This window comes from Strix uralensis, chromosome 5, assembly GCF_047716275.1.
Source record: "Strix uralensis isolate ZFMK-TIS-50842 chromosome 5, bStrUra1, whole genome shotgun sequence".
Taxonomy (NCBI): Eukaryota; Metazoa; Chordata; class Aves; order Strigiformes; family Strigidae; genus Strix; species Strix uralensis.
The window spans coordinates 87495623-87520660 of record NC_133976.1 but is presented as its reverse complement, the minus strand read 5'-3'; the positions used below and the strand labels follow the sequence as shown (position 1 = coordinate 87520660).

General features: G+C 43.3%; 1 protein-coding gene across 3 annotated transcripts in view; it reads left to right on the top strand.

Annotated features, from left to right (window-relative positions):
• FBLN1 (fibulin 1) overlaps window positions 1-16382 on the top strand; it is an 83139-nt gene extending 66757 nt beyond the window's left edge. For all 3 annotated transcript variants that reach the window (XM_074872119.1, XM_074872118.1, XM_074872121.1), the window contains one exon: window positions 15178-16382. In XM_074872119.1, the coding sequence (XP_074728220.1) occupies window positions 15178-15317 (140 nt within the window). In that variant the 3' untranslated portion in view covers window positions 15318-16382. The remainder of the gene's footprint in view (window positions 1-15177) is intronic.
• Window positions 16383-25038: the final 8656 nt, after the last annotated feature.

Here is a 25038-nt window from a genome sequence, read left to right as displayed (position 1 = left end):
GTGTTTAGCATAATGAGATCCCCTGACTGATTTGGGCTTCCTGGCACTGCTGTGATGCTGAAACTTCCAGTTCACCTACAATTGCTTTTCTGTGGGGAAGCAGGGGCTAGGTGTAGGCAGAGCCAGGGCGTCCAGGAGAGCTCTGCTGTTCACAGGGGTAAGGATTTCAGCACATCTTTTATCTCGCCTTGTGGATACTCTTACTAGAAAGTAAGACATGATAGCCACCTTTTGTCATGGCTGTAATGTCATTAGCATGAAGCGACAATGGTGTCTGGCAATACAAAACCGATGCTGTCCAGTGATTCACAGTCAGCACACAGAGCAGGGACATAATTCAGCAGGTTTTTCGACAGGGTTTTGCAGCCTTACATTAAAAAAGACACAGTCCCTTTTAGTATCTTTGTTCTGGTTTCATCTAGGCTTGCCCCTTTCACAAGAGCCCTCAGCAAAGAATATTTGGTGAGTTTTTCTCTATGCCAGGTTGCCCCGTCGAAATTGGTAGCTACGCAGTTGAGACGAGGGTGCCCAGAAGCCATTTGGTAAACGGGATCCTAGATTTATTGCCTGAACCTGCCCTTTCGGGATGCTGATGACTGCGCTGTTCAGTAGTCAAATCTCTCAACACCCTCCCTCCCCTCCAGAAAAAATGTCAGGCTGGAGAGCTCTTCTGGAGGCAAACAAGCAACTCGAGCAGGAGGTGGATTTTTATTTTGCATCTGAGAAATGCTGAAGGTGCTTTTCTGGTGAGAATGAGTCTCGTGCTTGAGTGGAACAACCTTCCTCATGCCAAATTTCACTCTAGCACATTGCAAGTATCTGGTTAATCCAACGTTCCTCCTTGATCGATGTTCATCTCACCCCTCGGGTCGGAAGGTGTAATGTATTACAAAAACATTCATACAGACCACCTTCGGTTACAGTTTCCATAAAGCCAGCAGACAAATAAATCACACCGTGACTCTGACGAAGTTTTGTGAACTGTGGCGTGAAGTATAAAACCTGCCAATTTGGGAAAGAAATGGACTGAGTCAGGGAACAGCTAAGGGGACCGCCAAAGGTCTTTGGTTCAGATTACATAGCATGCATTTTTTGGTATTAAACAGTGGGCTGAGATACTACATAAATGAGCAAATAAAGCCAGATTTGGAATCCAGTACGCCGAGAAACACACTACGGCAATTCCTCTGAGAGATGTCTGTGTGAATTCAGCCTTCTGAGGTGTTTTGCCCAGGTTTAGAGTAGTCAGAGACCTGCTTTTCTGAGGATCTCCAGGTGTGAAATATTTGTGCGACTGATTCAGCTGCTTCTGCTGCTGCTCCTGAGTTTGTGTGTGGATAACAAGCATCTCGTTCCTGCAGTAGCGCCTACACACCCTATAAACATGGAGACGGAAGATAAGAGACTCGAGGCGTATCATAAATCTTTGCCGGTATGATGCACAGATGCATGGCTCACTTGAAAAAAACCCACCCTAACTTTTATTTTTAAAGGGGTCAGATGTGGTGAAGTGACCCCCTTATTTCAGCCTTATTTTGAGAATTTGGTCAGGGATTAACACACGTGAAAATTCAGAGAGCTTCCCTCGTCAGAAGTTCTGCTAACAATACCAGCAGAGCTGTTGCCTCTAGGTGATGACTGAGCAGCTCTATAAGGGCTTTCATGTCAAATCCTCAGGATTAGGTGCTTTTTCTTCTATGGTAAATTGAATCACAGAGCCATATCGTGCTGTGTGTGCCATAAGGTGGCTCTTTGCCAAGAAATGCTTAGGGTTACAATAATTAATTGCCCAGGTGTCATGGATATGCTACCATATCAAAACTCAGCTGAAACGGAATAATGGGGTTGTGGGACGGGAAGGGTAAACTAAGCTACTCTCTCTAACTGGAGAGATTGCATGTATGTGGTGATGTACCATGATGGACACTAAACCCCTGTAAATAAGATACTGGGAATAAAGTATCAGGAGGACGATATGTGTGATTTTGCATATATTGGACATTCAGCCTTAAAGTTTTTCCACCTGTTTTTGTAATATGTAGGATTCTTATAAAAGCATGTCACGTTCTCAAAGGTGGAACAGGAAGGATTAAAAAATATATGGTGGAAACTATTTTTTAATGAGGCTACTTCAAGTACAGTTATTGCATTTTAGGCATGAGTGATTTCGCAGCATTGTCAACATTAAAACCCATTGCGAGGTTTGGCTGGAAGGCAAACCAGAGATCTAAAAGCACTTGAAGTTTGCCAAGCCAAGATAAGAGCACATCTCTCTGAAGTTATTTGGTATCCTTAATAAAGATCATAGTATTTGTAAACTAGCCAAACCTCAGTAAAATCAAAGGTTGTTTTTAATTCTTTCATAATACCAAGGCTCCATATGATCCAACATGACAGATAATAGCTTTGAAAATATTTACCATTTGTTTCTGGCCAAAAAATGTATTAATACCATGAGGCCTCTTTATTGCCTCTTTATTTGATGCATTTCAGCAATCAAAGCTTTCTAGAAAAGCCCAAGTGTTAATGAAATTAAACTTCATTGAGTGGTTGAAGGATAGCATTTATAATAAATTGAATCCCAAATTTCTGAACTGTCGAATAAGGCAGAAAGATCCTTTTTCATGCTGAAATGTGATTTTGTGCTGTAATTTCCTTTTTCTTTTTTCTATTGAGGTGAAACGAAAGGCAAAAAGAGAAGCAAATTCAGTTTTAGCTAAACTTAAACTAAGACTTGTACCCTAGGTGGAAACTTCAAAGGCTGTGAGTACCTGGAGAGTTTTAGACACAATTGTTTGGACAGTCTTTAAAGGAGAGCTTTGTCTTTACGTGGATTACTGTGGTTAATAGATACTCTGAGCATGGGAGAGATCTGAGCAAGACATGTTGCTTACGGTCGCAGGCGCAGGCCCACCTTGTTACACTACTTTTTTTTTTTTTTTCTGAAGGGTGCCTTAGTCTGGAGCAGAGGAGGCTGAGGGGAGACCTCATCACCCTCTACAACTCCCTGAAAGGAGGGTGCAGAGAGGGGGGATGAGTCTCTTGAGCCAAGGAACCAGCACCAGGACAAGAGGGAATGGCCTCAAGCTGTGCCAGGGCAGGGTCAGACTGGCTCTTAGGAATTATTTCTTTGCAGAAGGGGTTGTTGGGCGTTGGAATGGGCTGTCCAGGGCAGGGGGGGAGTCCCCATCCCTGGAGGGGTTGAAGAGTCGGGTTGAGCCAGCGCTGAGGGATCTGGTGGAGTAGAGAACGGTCAGTGTGAGGTTCATGGTTGGACTGGAGGATCTTCAAGGGCTTTTCCAACCCAGATGATGCTGGGATTCTGTGATTCTGTCTTGCCCTACCCCTGTTCCTCTTTTACACCTCTCAGAGAAGGATGCAGCTCAGCTTTGAGCTGCACTGCGGGGCAGCAGTTATCGAATCGCTCTGGGGACGCAGGCATTTGTGCCTGTTCCTGGGATAACATGCCACTGCAGTCAGCACTGCACGTGCTGGCCCAAGTCATTAGGAGTCCTCTTCATGCCACTGGTGCAATATTTGCTGTTACCGTACCAAAATCACCGTAATAAGGAACACTGGTTTTGCATGAAGTGATCTGGACCTTTGTGGTGCTCGAAAGGGAAATCGCCCTCTCCTGTACCTCTGAACAAACACTCCAGCCCTTTCCCTGTTGTCAGCATTACTGCTTGTGCAGGAACCTACATTTTTGATTCTTTTCTTTCAGGTGTTAATCCAAGGGAAGGGGTGGAGGACATAGCAGGACCACTATTTTTGATCAGCTTAAACCAACAGTGAAATTGCCCTGAGTGTCATGTAGCTTATGGAAGTGCCATTTTTTGTGTCCAAACTTACTTCTGAAGCATTTTATAAGCACTTGGTGGCTCAACAGTTGAAAATTAGGCCATTTTTTAAGGAATTTGAATAAATATCTTGGAGGTTCATGTTTGAAAAGTATATATTTTTGAAAACCTTGTCCCCAGATACTTCAGCAACGATACGTATAGCCAGCCACATTCCTGTGAAGCAGTTCTCCATCAGCATGGAAACCTTGTTAACATCCATCTCTAACTTGATTCTCCAAATCTATTATTTTGTGAAGTGTTCACCATCAAGCCTGAATGAAGGTCTAATTCACAGTGTTATGAGGGCAATATACTTCAAAGCAAGAGGAAATCTATTTCAGTACTTGTATTTTGATTAATGAGTTTTCTGAATCCTTTAACCATATTTATGTTTGTCAGGTGTGGCAGCTCAAGGATTAATGATATCTTCAGAGCTATTTTTCTGTATATGATTTGATGCCTGCAGTGATGATTACCAAGAAATATTTCATTTTCCAAAGAGCAGCCACTTATTAATAAAACAGATTGTATCAGAAACTGTAGAGCACCACATAGCAGGAGCCTACATTGTTATTGTCACAAATAATTGAGAGAAATATAGATAGCTTTCGCCAAAAAAAAAAAAAAAAAGGAAAATGAAAAGGACTATTTAGCTTTTGAGAGATGGAGGAATCTAAGGTGTACATTAACTTTCTGAAGTCAGCAGACATCTGGTGGTCTGGGAAATGCCTGCAGTTTGACAGCTAGATTGTGCCTTTAGGCACAGTCATGAACTAGAGAGGACTGGAGGAACATAATGCCTGTGAGACTGCCTATGGAGGCACAGCCCACTGCTGTGAAGGGTAAGAAGAAGGGCTTCTACAGGTATACAAGAGCGAAAGGAAGACTAGGAAAAATGTGGGCCTGCTTCTGAATGAGGCGTGAGACCTAGTGAGAAAAGACACAGAGAAAGCTGAAGTATTCAATGCTGCCTTTGCTTCATTCTTTACTGATAAGACTGGCCTTCAGGGGTCCCGGGGCCCTCAGAGCGATAGGAATGTCCGGAGCAAGAAATACTCACCCTCGGTGGAGGAGGATCAGGTTAGGGAACACTTAAACAAACTGGACATACCCCAAGTTCATGGGAGCTAATGGGGTGCCCCCAGAAGTGCTGAGGGAGCTGGCCAATGTCACTGCGAGGCCACTCTCAATTATCTTTGAAAGAATGTGGTGATCAGATGTTCCCGTGGACTGGAAGAAGGCAAATGTCACTGCAAGCTTCAAGAAGGCCAAGAAGGAGGATCTAGGGAACTACCGGCTGGTCAGCCTCACCTCAGTCCATGGGAAGGTGATGAAGCAAATCCTCCTGGAAACCATTTCCAAGCATATTAAGGACAAGAAGGTGACTGGAAGTAGTCAGCAAGGATTTATGAAGGGGAAATCATGCCTGACCAACCTGACAGCCTTCTACAAAGAGATGACTGGATTAGTGGATGAGAGAAGAGTGGATGTTGTTTATCTTGACTTTAGTAAGGCTTTCAACACTGTCTTCCCATAATACCCTCATAGGCAACCTGAGGAAATGTAGACTAGATAAGTGGACAAGGAGGTAGATTGAAAAATGGCTGAACTGCCGGGCTGAAAGGGTTGTGATCAGCAGGACAGCTAGCACCCAGTCACCAGTGGTCTAGCCCAAGGATCAATATTGGGGCCAATTTCTTCTTTAACAGCCTGGGTGATGGGACAGAGGGCACCTTAACAGGTTTGAAGAGGAGACAAAACTGTGCTGAGTGGCTGATACACCAGAGGGTTGTGGTGCCATTCAGAGGGACCTCGACAGGGTAGAGTAATGAATGGGCTGACAGGAACCTCATGAAGTTCAGCAAAGGGAAGTGCAAAGTCCTGCTGCAGGGGAGCAATAACCCAATGCACCAGTATACACTGGGGGCCTACCAGCTGGAAGCAGCTCTTCAGAGAAAGACCTGGGTGTCCTGGTGGACACCAGAGTTGATCATGAGCTAATGATGTGCCCTTGTGCCAAAAGCAGCCAATGGGCTGTGTTAGGAAGAGTGTTGCCAGCAGGCTGAAGGAGGTCATCCGTCCCCTCTGCTCAGCACTGGTGAGGTCACCACTGGAATGCTGTGTCCAGTTTTGGGCTTCCTGGTACAAGAAGGATGTAGACATCGTGGAGTCCAGAAAAAGGTGGTGAAGACGATTAAGGCACTGGAGCATCTGTCATATGAGGAGAGGCTGAGAGAGCTGGGACTGTTCAGCCTGGAGAAGAGGAGGCTCAGGGGGAATCTGATCGATGTCATGGGAGGGAGTAAAGAAAAGACAGACTCTTCTCAGTGGTGTGGAAAGGACAAGAGTCAATGGGCGCAAATTGAAAGACAGGACATTCCATTTAAACATAGGAAAAAACTTATTTTCTTTACTGTAAAGGTGGTTGAACACTGGAACAGGTTGCCTAGAGCTGTGGAGGCTCCATCCCTAGAGGTACTCAAAACCTGACTGAACACAGCCCAGAGCAACATGCTGCTTTGAGCAAGGGGTTGTAGAGATGGTCTTCAGAGGTGCCTTCTGCGTCCACTATTCTGTGATTCTGATTCCGGATTGTGGTGATGTTGAAAACATAAGACTGGATTGTTACAAAAGGAAAAACTTTGCAGCTTTCACTCTACCAAATGCAGTAAGACATTCCCTAATGTGCAGTGTTGAAGCATTGTATTTTCAAAGCTAGGATACATTAAGCAGTTGCCCAACAGTTGATTGACTTCCCTTCTCCCCTGGCACGGTATAGGTCAGTAAGTACTCCAGTAACTATGTTGGCAGAGCAATTTAAGCACTGAAAATCATTACTTTGTCATAAATTTTTGGAGTAAAGTGCAGCCTTTAGAAAAGGATTTTAATTAAATTTCAATGTATGAAGAACGCCAAAACTTTTTACAGAAAAAAAATTGGATAAAATAGCTTAAAAATATGTATTTTCTGTTTATGATCAGGACGTGAATTATTTTTTAACCTTATTGATGAACTGAATATGAAATAACATTTTTCTTACAAATCTCAACTTCTTTGAGTTGAGGTCTACAGAGCCAAAAAAGTTTGGCTACATAGTTCTGGCTTCACACTGTAGATATGTATTTACATGTTGTAGTCTGAGATTGTCTGGTATTCAAGCCTAACCTGCAACTCATTGTCTACGGTTTGATCCAAGTTTATTTATGGCTGGATTTTTTTTTCCTCTTGCTCATTTCTGGAATGATCCTATCAACTTTGCCTTTTAAAATAGCCACTGCAACGATCATTTCCCTACTCCAAACTTCCTAATTGCCTGAACATCTCTTTTGAAACTATGACTAGGCTCTTAAGTAACACTGATGCATCTGAGATGTTTACTCTTAATTTTGAAAATCTTGGCCAGCGGTATAAAGCAAGAGGCCTTGAGGAGAAAAGCAAACTTGAAATTAGAGTCCAGGTTCTTGCATTAACATGAGGAGATTAGTCTTCTTGTGTTGCTTAAGGCAAACTCATAAACATGCATTTCCCCTACAAAAGGTTGTTCACCACACGTTACTGCTACCGTGACGGTGTTTTGGGCTACTTTTCTTTAATAGCCGTGCAATGGCTTTAGGTTCCAGGAGGCTGAGATGATAACTGCTCAGCTTCATTACTGCAATGTCCACACAGGATTAAAGAAGTTCACTATCATTAGGGGAGAGACTAGCAGACTATTTAAAGGCTATTTTTGTGATTCCCAAAAATCCATTGCTTAAAAAAGGGCAGTTACTGTTGTGTTGTGACAGCTAGGACTATTCATCTCTGACAAGGCTGTAAATAGGACCAGAATGTTTTTTGTGGGGAAACAGAGATCCAGGAACAGCCAAATGCAGGACTTCAGAACATAGGCTGGGATTATTTGGAGTTAATATAAACCCCAGTAAATTAGCTGAGTTTCAGTTGAGTTTAGACTCCAGTTCCACAGCTCTCACCACCTTCTCTGGTACTTGAATTTTTCCGAATTAATCATTTCATGTTCCGAGTATCCATTTAAAGCAGAAGGAAAATAGCTAGAGGAAAAATTATAAGGTGTTTTTTGTGTCATTGAAATCTCTCTCTTGTAGGTGTCACTAGCAGCTCGTCTCAAAAGTTCCATCTGAAAACAGACAGCACTATCTCTCACCATGTAATAGCACGTTCTCTTGACAATCCTTCCTGTGTTTTTTTTTTTTCAAAGGGGACACATTTTGTGATGGAATTTAGCCTTCGCTTACAATCAGACCTGTAGACTCATAGCCCGAGGATTAGGAAATTTAGGGGAAAAGCTGATTTGCTTGGGCTCTTACGCATCTCACATGGGATTTTATCTCATGAGGAATAGAAATGAGTATATTGCTACCAAAATGTCAGATATTCTGCCTGAAGAAGCTACGCATTTTTCAGCCCTAGTATGTAATCCTGCCTCTCACCTGTTAAGCTTCATACCCTGCTCAGCTTTTTGAGCCTGCTGTCCTGCCTGCCTTGCTGGCGTGTACTTGATTAGAAATTGCCTGGGGACCTCAGAGCTAGGCAGCCAGAGAACAGGCTGCATGTCAGCGGCAAAGAACGTCACTGCCCATAAGAATTACCAAGAAGATCCTCGGAGATTCTTCAGCTTTCCTCAGCTCTTAGACCCTTTGCTGTCTATGACTGTATTTTACAATGGAGCTGGTACTAACATTCTTCTGGAGCTGTATTCCACACAATAATTCATATCATATTTCATATGCCAAGTTGCTGTTAATTCTAACTAATGCAAAATATTCTTTTTTTATATATGGTCAGTAGATCCACTTACAGTAGAGTGAGTGTGAACTAATTCTCAGTTGTCCTATTAGTTTCTGATCTGTGAAAGTTAATTTTAATAATGCATGGCCAGGATGCAAACACGAAAAAAAGAATTCAGTAGCAGTGTGTGCTTATTTTGAAGGAAGTGTGAACACTGAGCTATGCTTGGACTTGTTTTTCTGCCTTTGGTATTTCAAATATATATCCCATTCTGATTATTTTAGATACTCAGAATGAATAAAAAGATGTGGTTTGTTCTATTTAGGACCAACTTAATATGTTAACTATAGATTAATGATTCAGAAAAGTGGATTGTTCTTTTCATCACTGTATGCTCTCGCAGTAACTTTTCACCATCCATCCTGAGTTTAGTCAGTTTATGGTCAGTTTTAGCTGACCACAGATCATACAATTAAACAATGTAAAAAGAAAAAAAAGCAAAATTTCCTACATAGTTTGTTCACAGAATGGCTGAGTATTAAATTAGTACCTGCCTGTAATGTCAAGGGTGAAGTTTTGCACTAATAAAAAAGGGGCAATATACTGTTGGATTCAACTGATTGTAAAAAGCTACGTGTCTCTTTTTTGACTTGGCACCTGAGAGGAGTCACAGAACGGAGACTGTGTGCTTGCTGTGAGCACAAAGGGAGATAAAAAGGTAGTTTTGTTACTGTCCTCTGGCATGTGATGACCAGAACAAGACAATATAGCTGTAACCCTGTGTGTGGGGGAAAAGATGGGAAGGTGGTAAGACGAAAAGGGCTCTTGTGCTTGTTACTTAACCCAAAGCTTGAAATGTGGTTGAGGGAATTGATCAAATTTTTGATAATTCTGTTTATTGTATTTTCCTAAGCATAGCCCACAGGTTATTTGGAAGAACAACTTTTGATTTGGCAAGAGTTTGGGTTGTTTAATATGTACACAAATACATATGCATAGGCAGGTAAGGCAAGAGGAGGTTTCCCTCAGCACATCCCCTCTTCCAGCACTCATCAGATCGAGCTCCCCCATAATCAGCACTCCCTGTGGCCTCTCCTTCAGCCTCTGATCCCTTGCCTGCTCCACTAACGTGATTTTGGGGGGGTTCTTAAAAGTTTAGGTGTTCCAAGGCTCTCTTTCTGAGGAATGGGTACTGCTTATGTCTGTACTGTGTTCTTATGATAATACAGATTTAAATATTTGGCTAGACTTAAGAATCAATCCCTGTGGAAAATCCTGCGACCTTCACCTCCGGAACAGAAAACATAACATAAGGCATCCTCTCTACCAGCCCCAAACAGCCTTTTCTAGTGGCAGTGTGAAAATAAGCTTCTTTGGTTCTGCTTTGCTTTCTGGCAAGCCGTGGAGATCCCTGTTAGAGGAAACTTTCTCTAGAGAAAATGCAAATGCAGTGTTCAGCAAGAGGGGTAAGGAACACAATGACCCAGATTCATTGCAAGTGTAATTGCTGCAGATTTTGTGGTTAGCAGTGGGGAAAAAAAAGAAGAAAAAAAATTTTTTTTTCTTAAAAAGGTATTTTGGAGAGTTTTGCAAGTCCTCCTTCAGCATACTGGGCAGTGAGCTTACCACAGAAGTCAGAATCAGGAGTCTGGATTGCTGGAGACAAAAATGTTAATGCATGATAATGCAGGGACTTGTCACCCAGAATGGGTTAATGTGGTAACAAAACAGCAGTGTTTCTCTTAAGTTCAAAATGGAGCTTCTTAGCAAATCAGCTGCCTAATGCAAAAATACAAGCAGAAACCAGACACAGAGGTGAATTGCCTAAGGCTCTCACATATTTCAAAGCAGAGAAATGTAATGATATCTTAAAGAGGTATAGACAAGCCAAGGAATACCTGTGGCATCTGATTACAATAATAGAAATTCTGCTGAAAGGCTTAGGAAGATTAACAATATTAACCTTGCTGTCTTATTTATCCCATCTTCTTTGATAAGCAAAGCCTCAGTAATCCAGTGACAGTGGCTCTAAGATTGCTGGTTGTTGTCATTATTCTCACTTGAAAATAAGTATTATATATTATTTAGGTTGATGTCTTCACTACACATGGTGATATACTTTTGCCTTAGACAAAATCGAAATGGGAAACATGAAAGAAGAAGAAACAGGGCAAGAGAGCAGCTCAGTGTATTAATTACAGAGCTTTAAAAGTTCTGGGCCACGGTCAGACTATCAGTGCAGAAATAACTGTGACATCCAAACACTTACTGCCTCTCGAGCCAAGGCTGTTTGCTTACACAGATCAGCAGATGGGAAGGATTGGCATAGATCCTGTTTGCAGTCAGGGCAAAGTGTGCAAGAAAAAAGAAGCCTTATTATTGTTTTCTAAAAGGAGGTCAGCAAACCATGAAGATACCCCAGCAGATTTGGGACGTGTAATAACATCTCTGCTCAGTTAACAAAAAAGCAAAACCAAACAAACGTGAGCTGATGGAAAGTCATCTGCCTGGCCTGTGACACGTAGTGTTTTCTGTAGGCTGAGTCTGTGTTTGGGTCACAGATGATGAACCCAGGAGTATAAACAGCAAGAGCAGCACATCAGCCTGGAGGGTAACGGCGCTTGCTTGCATAGATGTGCCTGTAGGCAGGACAACACAGATGCTCAGGACTGCCTGGCACGTGGGATTCAGCAGCAGTGCAAATCTCCCTGTTCGTTTATTATCAGTGATTCACCCTGTTTTAATATAGACAAATATTCTCCTGGCTTTTTTTTCTGTGCAAAATGCTAACCTAGCTGAAACCTGATTTTGTTGGAAAAGGATTTGGGTGAACTTGCTTAAATAAACTCATGCCATTTACCAGCTGTAGAGCCTGCAGCTTTGGTCCCAGAGAGGACCAGCTGATGGTGGTATTTGAGAGCCCTGTTTTCAGGTCACTTAAACACCATTGTTCTCCTGGCATCGTATAGAGAGTGACTCACAGGACAGTGTGTACTGCTACAGCCATCCAGGAGCAAGTCCCAGTCTGCAGTTATCCCCATGTCAAATCTGAGTGGCTCCATCCAGCTACTTTGGATTTAGACTGGTAAAAAAAAGAGATCAAAAAGCGGCTGCTTTATTTCTACATTTCCTGACTTTTCAGTACTTTTAAAAATTGTAACCTTCCTATTACTATAAAGTATGTTTTTATACTTAATATTCAGCCATAAATGCCGAAGGATGCCAGACCACAAATCTGGACCCAGCATTAGTCTGCCAAAAGGCATAGTGGAACAACATGTTGATGCAAATATTGCAGAAACTGATAAATCCACATTGCTTAAAAACATCCAGAGTTATTACACGCGGCATCTTTGAATGTGTAATGTGTCCTGTGCTAAATACTCATGAGATATTGGCTGATTCACTGAGCCACGTATGTGACTGACATGGACCAGGCCTGAGTCTCAAGCTTTTTCTTTAGACATCTGTTTGTGAGGGTAGGCACAAGGCCCTGCCGGCCTTGTTGGGGGCTGGAATAGCTGCTCCTCCCTTGTACCTGACAGGAGAGGCACGAGGCATTAGGGAATCAGACACAGGGAGCATCAGAAGGCAGTGGCACATTATAGCAGGTGGCCTTTAACAGCATTTCTGAGCCAAGTCCTAGGACCACGGCAGCCAGGTCACTGGGAGCTGGGTGAGTGTGCAGCCAGGTTTCAGGCTCCGAGCAGCTTTGCTATCGCATGGTTTCCACCTGCATTTGTCATTGAGTTTGGTGGAGAAAAATACTCAGGTTTTCCATTTTAGCACTTTCTACCAAAAAAGTAATCTGCCAAGAGCTGAAAACATGTCATATGCGTTTATCCAGTAGAACATTTCAATGGTTTTTTCTTACTCTTTTCTTTTTCTTTCTTCTGCCCATGTAGAATGACTTCTCCTTATACACACGCTGTAGCACAAACCCATCTGACTGCATCATCCTATTTATCTAATAGGAGAGGGAGGCAAACGGTTCTTTTGCACTGGTGGTCATTTCAGGACCATCCAGGACATTGGCACAATGAACTGGATAAATAAATATTGTGAGAGTATTGTGTTTCTTTGTCCATTCCTTCAGTTTCTTGCTTCAACACAGCCATCTTAACGTGATTTTAAGACTGCAGCAAGAGAACTGTGGGGAAAAGTACTGCCACATGGATCACAGGGTGTTTGCCCATTCTACCTTGAAAAGAAATGTTCCATTTTTTCTGCCTATTAACAGAATGCATCCGAACAAGAATGAGAAAGTTACTAATTGCTTTGAATGCTACATCAGTCATGTACGGATAGATGCCATACTGTGGCATAAACCATCTTGAGTAGAATTGCATCATGTCAGAAAAAAACACAATTTGCAATCCCACTCCTAGACTAGAGTAGACTCTACTAGAGTAGAGCAAGAAAGTGTAGAACACTATAAAAAGATTGCTAAATGGAAACAGCAACCTTTGCCATCTGAGGCTTGGTGATCACTGCATGAACCACTAACGGGGTGGGTTAAACAGCTTGCCAGTGCTGAGCGATTCCAATGCCGTGTGTTTCCGTGGTTGTCAGTTAAAGCAGTGCCTGCAATAATGTGATGTGTCGTTAGCAAAATGCTTTAAATGTTACCCTAAAGGGAGGGCAATTTTAGCAAGGCTTTTCTTTTTCAATATATCATCTGCCAAGCCCAGTCATTTTTATAAGGTGCAGGAGAATAGCCAAGAAAACTAAAAAAAAAAAAAAAAAAATTTTATATATGTATGTATGTACATATAAATTGTAGGGGGAGGGATGCTTGAAAAGTGTGTTCATCAAATATGGCAAGCAAAGTGAATGTGGTGAAAAGTTTGCAGTTTTACTGCATGCTGAAGATATTAGTTAGTATTTAAACAGGACAAAACTGTAATGTCATCACTGCCTTAGAAGAAGGTGCTGACAGCCTCCATAAGCAAACGTTTATCTCTCCCATCAGATCTCAAGCCAATGTGTTCGTAGGGGACTGCTGCAGGAGTTCGGCTGGGGCTCCGTGAAAGTGCTGGTGTGCTGCCCGCTTGTGAAACATAACCCCCAGCATGCAGAAGGAAATGCAACTTAAATAATCCTTTCTTAAACTGTGTATTTCCTTCTGAATCAAACGCCCTGTCAGACAAGTCAGTTGTCAGAAGGAGGTGTCTGCGGAGGGGGGTCTCCACCAGACTCCCTCTGCCTGCTGGCTGACCTCAGGTTCATGTGATTTTGACCTTTTGGATACGTCCTTTCAGAGGAGAGCCCTTTGGTAGCTCCCTCCTCTGTAACACCAGGCCTAGAAAATAGCCATGAAGTGAGAACATGTTTACGATCTGATCTTGAGCCTTTGGAGTCAACGGCAAAGCTCCCGGTGACTTTCTTTTGTGTAGGTCTGAACCTGTAACACTATTCTGTTTAGCCACGTTGTGTCAAGGCACCCATAAGACCTCGTGGCCCAGCTGGGCCTCCCCGGGGTCCTCTCCCACGCCCTGCCCAGAGGCCAGGAGCCCCATTTCAGCTTCAGGCCCTGCCTGAGCAGTGCTGGAAGAGGGCTGGTCTCCAGCTCCATCACAGCCGTAGATCCTCTTGCTGTTGACCCTGACCCACACGTTGCCTCCACGGTTTGACTTAGGCCCAGCGTCATCACCATGAACTTGCCTGGTGACCTGGGCCCTTGGTTGAACCTGGCTGCTCCCCTGGCCTGCCCTGCTGCCTGACTGGGGTGGTGGCACAAGCCCTGAATGGAGGATCCCTGCCCTGCCACCCCCCCGAGGACCCCACCACTCTCATCCCCTCCCTGTCCTCATCCTGCCGCACCTCAGCACTGGGCCTCCTCCGTGTAAAACAAACCAAGGGACTAGAGCCCTAAAGAGAGAGCTTACTTCTCCCTTGCCACTTCCTTCCTCATTATCAAGCCCTGATGTTGGTGAGGGAATGGCCGCCATCCCTGTGAGGAATGACTCAGGGACAGATGCTGTGATAATCCCCCTTTCCTCATTAAACTCCCCTGCTTTTACTCCCATCGCTTCCAGGGGGTTGTCCATCCGTGACATGGCACACAAACAATTTACAGATTAGCGTCGTCTGATGTTTATAGGGAAAGTGTTGATTTTACTGCTGCATTACAAATAATTTCTACTGTTCCAAATGAAATGCTGTTTTCAACACGGAACCAGAAATTGCATGGCATTCCCAGGTGTGCGTGCTCATGTACTCCTCAGGGCAACGTGTGTACTGGCTTACCTAGGGAAAGTCTCCTTGTGTCCTACCTCACAAGCAGTGTCACAGACTGCTTACAGAATTTATCTCTCTGAATAAAATCTAAAAAAAAATCACTCATTTCAGAATATACGGGTTTTCTGCCATTGGCAGCATTTTAGTGCTCCTTCTAGATCTTCTTCAAGGTATTTTGATTCAAAAGTTATATTTTATTCTTATTGTGCAAGGTTTCTTGCAAGCTATTTATGGATCCAATAGATAAAATAACTTTCCATCAGCTATACTGAACACGAAGGGGTGTGTAGCTCATCCAAACCCATCTGATTCTCCTGTTAATCTCAGCTTCCTATTTCTACCCCAACAGGTGTAGTTCGCCAGGTGAGGCCCATCGTTGGACCTTTCCATGCCATCCTGAAACTGGAGATGAACTACGTCATGGGTGGAGTGGTATCTCATCGTAACATCGTCAACGTTCACATCTTTGTCTCCGAGTACTGGTTCTGAGAGAGCGTTTAAAATCCCAGACAAGCAAGCCGCTCCAACCTAAATCGTTACCACAAACTATTATGTCATATACTTGTTTGTAAAACCCAATAGTGTGGTTTTTTTGTTTTATTTTTAAATATTTGGTTTATAGTTTAAGACAAATAACAAGCTATTATGTTGATTAGACATAGGGTGGAGAAAACTAAGTGAGCCTGATGTAGTTGTCTGTATAAATAAGTAGTGTGTAAAAGTGCTCAGCTGCCTAGTGAAATGTAAAACTTTTCTAAATGTTTAGGCAGATCTTAACTATTGGTCCTTGGCCAGATAACCAGAGCGACTGAGGATGTGGAAAAAACCAGATGTCAGAGTTCATTGGGATGAATATATGGTATCTTTGGATGGAGAAGTTTGATAAGGGTTAGTAATTTCACCCCAATATTAACTACCTTGAAGGAGTCAGATTGTCAGAAAGAGCTAAATATTCGCTTTTGGGCCCCGGTAGGATAATTCTGAATAGGCAGCCAGAATTGCTAATCATTTCTGAAAAGTTTAGCCTAGATATTTAAAAAGCACCATTCAGCTATGGCTACAAGAGGAAGTGCAAAAGGAACTAGAAATAGTAAGAGACTAACAAGCTATTGCACATATTAAAAAATACTCCTTTTTTTGGTACTTATTATTTGATTGTAAGATTATGTTTGATTCTAATTAATCAAATACCTCTAATTGAAATTAACCTGTTACAAGGATAAGGCATATTGCTTAAATTCCAGTCTCATCTGTACTCAGCAACACATGGCACTCAGACCTCTGTCTCACGTCTACTCCGGAGTAAAGCTCCGTACCTTTCTAAAACTGGTAATAAAATTAGCACGTTAAACTGTACATTTCCTATGCACCAAACCAAGGCATATGTAATAATATAATGAAACTCTCACAAATAAATGAATGTTTAATGTATTTTCTGGGCATCAAAGTAATGTATCTTTTTTATTACAGAACAGAAAATAAATAGCTCCATGTTTCAGTTTGTTACGTTTGTTAAGATATGAGGAAATAAAGTCAGATGGGGAATACTCAGAAGTATGCTCTGCTTTCTGCTTACCAGAAAAATCGTGTGATACATCTCCCGTAAGCAAATTAATTATGTGTATATATACACATTCCCAAACAGTCCACTGTTTCATCAGTCATTATTGGCACTAGGCATTTGTCTCTTCCTTTTATACAAAAGCCCCTGCAGCTTAAGGGAATCTTTCATTGACCTGAATGGTCTTTGAATAAGAAGAATAAAGATCATCCTCTGTGATCCATTGCAAATAAAAGACCATAGCAACTCTACTGTGTACACAGAGGAGCCTTCATTCCGTTCTCTGTGGCAGGGAAGCTTCTCTGCCTGCAGCATTCTCACTCCTTAAATGAAGATTTGATGATAACACATTCTCGTAAGTAAAATTTGACTAAAGGGTACCCTCTTGACGGTGTTTGTTCCCCCCACACTTACAGAGCACCCCAACCCCATACATAGCCTGGTTTTCAGGACGCCATCAGCTTAAAATGCGTTCAGTGTTGTCAGTGGCTACCTCTACAGTCCTTAGGCTTTCAATAAATAGTTACACATTTCTGCAGAAAAATGGTGTGAAGCAGATGTATTTGTCGCAGGTGACTTTCATCATTCAAGTAACTGATAAAGATTTTGGAAAACTCCAGATTACAAGAGATACTGTTGGCTTCAGTGATTACTAGCCTATGTAATTCTGATTTAGATTGGAAAGTAAAATGTTTTATTACATTAATAGAGTCCAGGAAAAGGAGGATGAAAGACTCTCCTGATATCATCAAGTTCTTTTTCTTGTCAGTGTAGGAAAAGTAAGTAGCCTTAGTACCAAAAATACAAAAACTGTTTCCATCTGATTTTCTAGACTGTAATTTTTGATCCTTTATTTCCTCTGGAAGTGGTATTTAGTTACAGTGGAAAGAGCTTCGGGACAGCAGAAATCTAATTTTAGGATCAAATTGATGAACAAACTAATTTACAAACTTCTTCTTTCTGTAAAGGAGAAACCACACACCACCACAGACACACACCTCTCCCCTTCTGTCTGCATTTCTGAGTAAAAATAGGATAGAAGAAGGATTACTGCTACTTCCTGGAAAACTGTTTTCCAACATTGTCCCAAATAATCTTTGAAAATTGCAAGCAGCTTTTTAAATATTCCTGATGTCATATGAGAACATCGATCCAGTGGGTGATTTTGTGTTTTGTGCACAATAAAATTAAAGAGTGCTTAGTGCCACGGTCACTGTGATGTGTCTTAACTTTTAATAGGTCAGCACAGAAAAACTAGATAATTCCATAATGATAGGAAAGATTAAATATTTCTCTCATCCAAACCTGTGACATTAAAGTTTCATTTGTTGCAAGTGGGACAAGCTAAAACTATTTGTACTTTCCATTGGCAAAAGCCCTCACTTCGAGGGCTTTTCTTTTGCTGTGCTCTCTCTGGATTGATTAGATCTAAGTTGAAATCATTGTCATTGTGGGGAAATTGTGGGGAAACAGAATCACAAGCAAATCTTGCATTTAGAAGAAAACGACAAGAAGAAGTATAGACTGCTGAGCGTTCATTACGCTGCTTTTTAAGAGTCATCTGCTCAGTCACACACAGAGTGATACCATGTGCCCTGGAAAAACAATCACACACCATTAAAAGAATGAGTAGCAATAACACACAATTACAGATACTACGTGGGATCAAATTACTGGATAAACTGTCTTATTTGACACTAGAGGAGTACGGAGAGACAAAAATCACTCGAATAAGCAAAGGCTCACAGGTGACGGCCAGATTCCTGACGGGAGGAGCAGCAGGTCTCAGGTTGTTCTGCCAAAAGTCAGGTGTCCTGCAGAGGTGGGAAGACTTCTTGTGTGCTACAGGGACTGCTTCTAGGACAAGTCTCATGGCAGGAAAAATTGCCTTGGAGTTGTTTCTAGTGGGATTAGGACAGTTTGCTGGAGTAAGCATTCAGTGTACGTAGATGGTTCTGAGTAATCGGGACCATACCCTTAGTCAACTAAATTAATAACAAGCCAGGAGTTTTTCAGCTCAATTTGCTGATAGACTGATCTACTTTCTACTTCTTCAGTTTTAAAATCACTTCTTGATGGATCTGCAATTTATTAGCAGATAAAGAAGGCAAAATAGTGACTGCTTTTAGAGGGGGAGGGCACGACAGCCAAGGACAATAGCAATGAAGAACAAACAAGTTTCGTAACTGTTCAAATCGGTACATTCCACGTGTGATAGCTGGATAAGCTTGTGCAGGGATGACAAAATGTATTTCGTGATTTGGAGAGAAATACTGGGTGCCTTTCCAGGGTAGCTGTCCTAACTATAGTGTATGGGAACTCTTGGAAACCGCTGGTGACTGACTGGAACACTCCAACATGGCAAATTGCTTGTCAGCACTGTGAATACATCCATTATTTGGAGCTCGTGCAGCATTAATGTATTCCTGTCTCAACCACAAAATCACACTACGCCTGATTTTGGCCCATTAAAAAATATTATAGCATCCACTTCGCCCATCCAGTTCGTGACTGCTTCTGTGCCTGAACACATGCAATCAATCAGGGCTGCGAGCAGGGCCCTGGTGAAATCTCCTGCCTCGTGCAATGCAGGGTGGAGTGACAAGCATGGCCCAAGCTGACTTCTGGAGCAGAGTGAGTTACACCACTGTCCCCAACACGTGAGGGACTGCGCTTTCTGTGGAAGCAGGCTCAAGGCAGTTGTGTTCTTACATCCTTTAAAACAGAGACGGTTTCCAGATTAAATACAGTAACTCTTTGTAATGATCTGTAGTTGAATTAGCAAGTGTATGTGGATGACAGCCAATATTTCAAGCCAGTAACTGAAGTGAATGCAATTATTATTTAATATCTAATTCTGAAGAGTGGCATAAAGCCACCAATTCAACACCGGCTGCCTTATATCAGCTGGTACGTAGGTATCGCTGTGAAGATAACTCCTTCCAGGAGCGAGTGTCAGAAGATCTTTAAATACGCCATTTGTTCCACTGAACACAGAGATTGTGCTCTGCTCATCAGCCAATGGGATCTTGCTGCCTTTAGTTTTTAAACAAGTATTTGCATTTTTGGTCTGTTTGTGAAAATGTTGTGGGGGTTCAAAATGAATCTGAGGCAGTTCCAAGCAGAATGCAAGATGAGGCTGTTGGAATAGGCTGCCCAGGGAGGGGGTGGAGTCACCATCCCTGGGTGTGTTTAAGGGTCATTTGGGTGAGCTGTTGGGGGATGTGGTGTAGGGGAGAACTTTGTAGAGTCGGGCTGAGGGTTGGATTCGATGATCCCAAGGGTCTTTTCCAATCTGAATGATTCTGTGATTCTGTGAATTCAATAGAATCAAACTAAATAAATGTGCTCCTTAATATTATTTTTTTTTCTTTTTGAGAAAATCAAAATCTGCTTATAAAAGCATTCTGCAATTTTTGTCTCTACTGTGGGCATACCTACTGTCCTGATATTTTGTCTTCTCATTTGAAAGGTATTTGTTTTCTATAGCACGGGTTGAGTTTGGGTCCACTGGCTGCCACTTTGCTTCTGTTTTTAGCACGCATAACACCCAGTCAGAACTAAACATTTTCCTTTTGATTTGTGGAACAGGCATTCTCTATGAAAGGAAAAAGAAAAATCCTTCTCTTCCCTAAATTGGGATTTTTGCTGGCTCTTTAAAAGACATCAGCTGAGGTCTCCTAGGGATGCTCATTCCAAGGGCGTGAAGTCAGTCACCCTCGAAAATAGCACTTGATTGTTCTCTCTCAACCAAGTCTGAAGCGAGCGCAGTTTTGATAAAAATGCCAGAGCCACTTCTGGTTGGCCAGCATGTGTTTAGCCATTAGTTAAGAAATACTGTTTCTCCTAAGCAAGTCAGAGGGACCAGAATCTGATTTATATCTCAGGCTCCCGAGTTTGGCTGAGGTTTCAACCCCTGCCTGCACAGGCAGTCCTGCACCCTCACCTGCCCTCTGCGCACCTCAGCATCTGCCCATCCCAGCCGGGGCTCCCCGGGCGGCCCTGCGTGCCTGTGGAGGACACCCCTCCCTCAAATTCCACGTCTGGTCTGACGCCGAACGGTCCCCCCCGCTCTGCAACAGCAAGGAATGCCAAAGCCCTTCCCGACATCAATTCTGCTTTCTGAGAGCCTTTGTTCCCTGCTGCCTGCGGTGAGCGCAGGAGGTGTGAGGCTGTGTGGAAATTGCTGCTACTAGACAAGAGAGACATAAAGTACACCCACCAAGTCTCCAAAATCATTGATCTGATGAAAGATTTTTCATTCCTGCTGTGGCTAAGAATGTGCTATCTGTTCTTTAATGAGCCCTTTTTTTTTGCTTTCACCTTATCCTGTTTCATCTTTTTTTTTTTTTCTCTCCCTCTCTTTATTTTCTCTCCCCGCATACATCTTTTTCTTTTCTTCTATCACTGAGTGTTTACTTGTAACTGAGCAATTGAAGTTAAACATGTCTTTTCCAACCTGAATGATTCTATGATTCTATGTCCACCAGACCCAGAAGAGAGATCTTGAAGAGCTGCAGAAAGAAAACTTCTCCTGGGTTCACTGCAGACAGAGGCATGCCGTACTTTCATACCCCAGATGTTTTACTGTGGCGCTCTGAATTACATCTAGATCATGCCAGGATGGGCACCTGCGTGGAACAGTTGATGGCCACCCTCTTGTAAACATTTCTTACAAGTAAATCCACGTAGCTCATCACTTCAAAGAGCAATAGCCAGTGTGAAGCGTGGAGCAATAGAGAAGACTCAAAAGCCCTCTTCTGTAAAATATTCCCATTTGGGATGGTACTTTGTCACTCCCTATGGGAAGAGAGGCCACACAGGGGGTCTCTGAGCTTCCTGCATCATGGCAAACAGAATATGTGAATCAATCACGCTTCACCTACGCGGGGTCAGAGGATCCAGGTTAAGTCCCTGCTGACCGCGGTTAATGCAGAGAAGCAACGTGAGCACAAGACACAAACATACTTTTTCCCTTCTGCTTCCAGATCTGGTTTTCTGAGGGTTTCTGTGTGTGTGTGTGCTGCAGATGAGAGAACTGGCTGACATCTGTCCTTTAGGCCTGCGTGGCCACTGGGGGGGCCTGCCACGCTCTTCACAAGCTTCAGTCCTGGGTGACACTTTTGCCAGCCCTGCTGACGCTAAATCCCTTGTCATGGGCCCAGATTAATGGATTACAGCAAGTGGCACTGGGTCAGGGGTGTGGGGAACCACCTCACGGAGTCTGAACCACTGGCAGACACAGGTTCCCTGCACTAGTTCCCACGTCCTGCTGATAGTGTGTTCTCACGTGCTACAAAATGCCACGGCCCCTCCACAAACTCACGCTACAACCAGGTTCTCAGTGTGTTAGAAGACATTTGGGGTCTGTCTGTGTTAAAAGGCAACTGGCAGAGCCAGCTTGTCCCATCAGAAGACCTGGGACTTTGAACAACAGCAAGCTGGGACTTCCCCTCCCCTCCTGCAACCAGTGCTGGTCGCTCTCTGGGGACACTGGGGTCCAGAAGCATGACAGAGGCTCTTCCCTGGAACTGTGCTTAATAGCTGAGCTAGATTAACTAAATGTCATGTAGGCAGCTATGAACAACTTGGAAGTTTTATGATTACAGCATTGAGATATGGCCCACCTCATGCTGAAATAATGTTTGCTGATGACAAAAAGTGAGGATTAAGGATCTGGGCTCTTTGATGCTACTCTGATAACTGGGTGTATCATGGAGCCCCTCCACGCCTTCATCTACACATCTGCTAGTGGCTCTAGTAACTCCATAACTTCCACTGAGCCGCTGACAAGCAAGGAGATAGGAGTCACGACTCGCTCCCCTCTGCTTCATCAGTGGCAACTGGGCTACAGGAGTTCCTCCACTCCGAGGCGAGAGGAGCAAGTCAGCAGCCGGTGCATGAGGATTCAGGCGGCGCGGAGGTGCGACGCAGGATTTAACGGTACACACGGTGCTTGAGATCCCATGGGGGCAAAGCATGGTTATTTTATGATCACACCTAGCTTAAGTCTGGTGTTGGTATTGCTCTGATGGAAAAGGATTCCCTCACCACATTTAAATTAAAAAAAAAAAAAAGAAAGAAAAACAGTTGTATCATTTCTGACACCACAGGTGATAAATATCTTGGCCTGGCAATTCTCACCACCTGACCTTTGCAGGTCCATTCCTGAGATGGTGATTAGCTCTTTTGTTTTGCCGTTAGCTGATGGTTCTCACATGAGTGAGATCTGGTGCAGGTCATGCAGTGATGGTGGGGGAGAGCTGATAAAAGACAAATGCTTTCAGGTTTTCCTAGTCAGTCTGACCCTGGCAAAGGCAAGAGCAACTTTCTCTGAACCTGCCCCATCAGTGACCTCGGACCTGATCAGAGGGACCACCCTCAGCTCTGGATGAGAGGTAAGTTAAATTACATGCTGCTGAATTGTCCTAATACTGCCAACGTTTTGGGCAGGAGTTGTAATAATGATAAAAAAGCACCAGTGTAATGGATACCATCATAACTCTGTAACTACAGTTTAGGTTTTGAAAATTACAAATATGTGTTTAACTAAGGGTAACCAGAAAGTACTAGATGGTGCTTTAACTGTGGCCAGCTGTCTAGTATTTAGAAATTAGAAAAGAATGTTTTTTTCCCTTCCAAAGTGAAAAAAATTGCTGTACATTTGTACATATTGAGCTGGTGACCATTTGTCCAGCTCTACCAGGAAACATCAGGTTATCTGGGGTACCAATAGATGACAAAGTACTTTGTAAAGCAACTGCACAAAACAGAAGGAAAAATGGACTCTCTGGCCTTCAACTTACGGTGCACTTCCCTCTTACGGACCAGAGACCTCATTTGTAGCTGCTAGACTTCATGGTTGCTTTTTTATCAGACCCCATCAGTTCACAGGTCATGGTAAACTTTACTTTCTTTAGTAACAGTGAGTTTCATTTTGCCTTGATTTATACATGCGAGACTTATTTTGGTGACATTTCTTCATCTCATGCAGGCAAATCTGTTCTAACTCATGTACCTTTGGCTGCTGATCCCTTTATAAGCGTTTAGGATTATAATTCCTTTTTACCCCTCCCCCGAATAAGCTTCACACCTGACCCCTTATTCCATCTCCCCCTCTAAGTTTCTGAGCTGTGGAACAGCTGGGAACATGAAAAGTATTTCAGCTGCCAATGTCTGTGTCAAACAGAAATGAGATGTTCTACCCCCATAAGCCAACGTGTCTGTAAAGCTTCTGGCTCTGTGTCCGACAGAGACCCAGTGAAGAAGGTTAAGTGGATGAGATGGGCAGATCGATGCAGGAAAGCATCTATGTTAGCAAGCCAAGACGCGGGCATTAAAGCAGCCTGAAAACACGTGGGCTTTCCGGAACTCCTCCCAGGCAAAGGTTATACTGAAATCGTCAGTGGTTCAGGCTTGACTTTGTTTTTGATGTCTGGCCAAACATAGTTAGCTGATAGGCGTGGGTGGCTGAAAGATTGCTCTCATTGAAGGGCATTGACAAAATGAGCCTTTTTTTTTTTTTTTTCCCCAAACCCACAAGATTTCCCAGATCTGCAGATGATCAGTTTACTGAGATGGGATTAGAGAGGAGCTAAAGCAGAGCTCTGTGTCTGGGCTAGAGATGAGCTTACTAGGCAGCAGCAGAAAGACTGAACAGGCTCAAGGGGTCAGCTGAGGTGGGATACAAAGAACCAACCAAGTGGTGGTTTTCTACTTGATACCTGGTCTAGAGGCTGACTCTTCAGGAGCCCTTCCATAAGACCAGAGAGAAAAGAGCAGTTCAAAAAGCAGTTTGGTCAGCAGGGCCTCTCTGATATTTCTGCAGCAAAACTCACCCCCCACCCTGCTTTTTCTGGACCCCCGTCTCCTCTGAAACACAGAGGCAGTGGGTTGGCAAGATGACCTGGGGACTACCTGGTTCATCCTCTTTTCCATGGTGGTTGGTTATGTTCTAGTGAAATGGAGAAAATGCTGCTACTGAAGCGAGGAGGAAGAAAAATACAAGTCAAGAGGATTGATCTCCCAGCTGGGATGTGATGGGCAGAGCTGGATGGACGGCTGGGCACTGCTCAGAGCCGGGGAGGGGGGGTCCAGCAGCAGCTGAGGGGGGGCTGCGTGACCCCATGGAGAGGACAATGCAATTGTACTACAGGGAAGGGCTCATGGTGTCTTTGCTCTCTACACAACACCAGGCATACAGGGAAACCACGCTGGCCCCACGCTGTGCTTATTGTACCAGACCTGGCTTCCTATCTGCTCAGCTGCTGTGGTGGGGGTCTGGATGGTTCCTGCAAGCTGAGAAAGGCTGGTGGGGGGTTCCCAAGCTATTTAAAGCAATATTATCCAATTACTCTCCATGACTGCACCGGGGTCAGGACACTTTGACTTTTATTTCATCTCCTGGCAATCACACTAAGAGCCTAAATTGGTGTCCATTGAAGTTAATGAAAAGTTTGTGATCTGTCAGGCACCCAACATTATAAAGAGACCTTGGGCAAGTGTTTCACCTCTTCACACCATGTTTTACCCATTTCTTCTGTCTATGGAGACTATATAGATGGGTACCTGAAAAATCCATGTTTTGATGTTTCATTAATAAAAGCAAGATGTACTGAACCCTTGGGTGGCAGAGACTCTGAGGGAGAA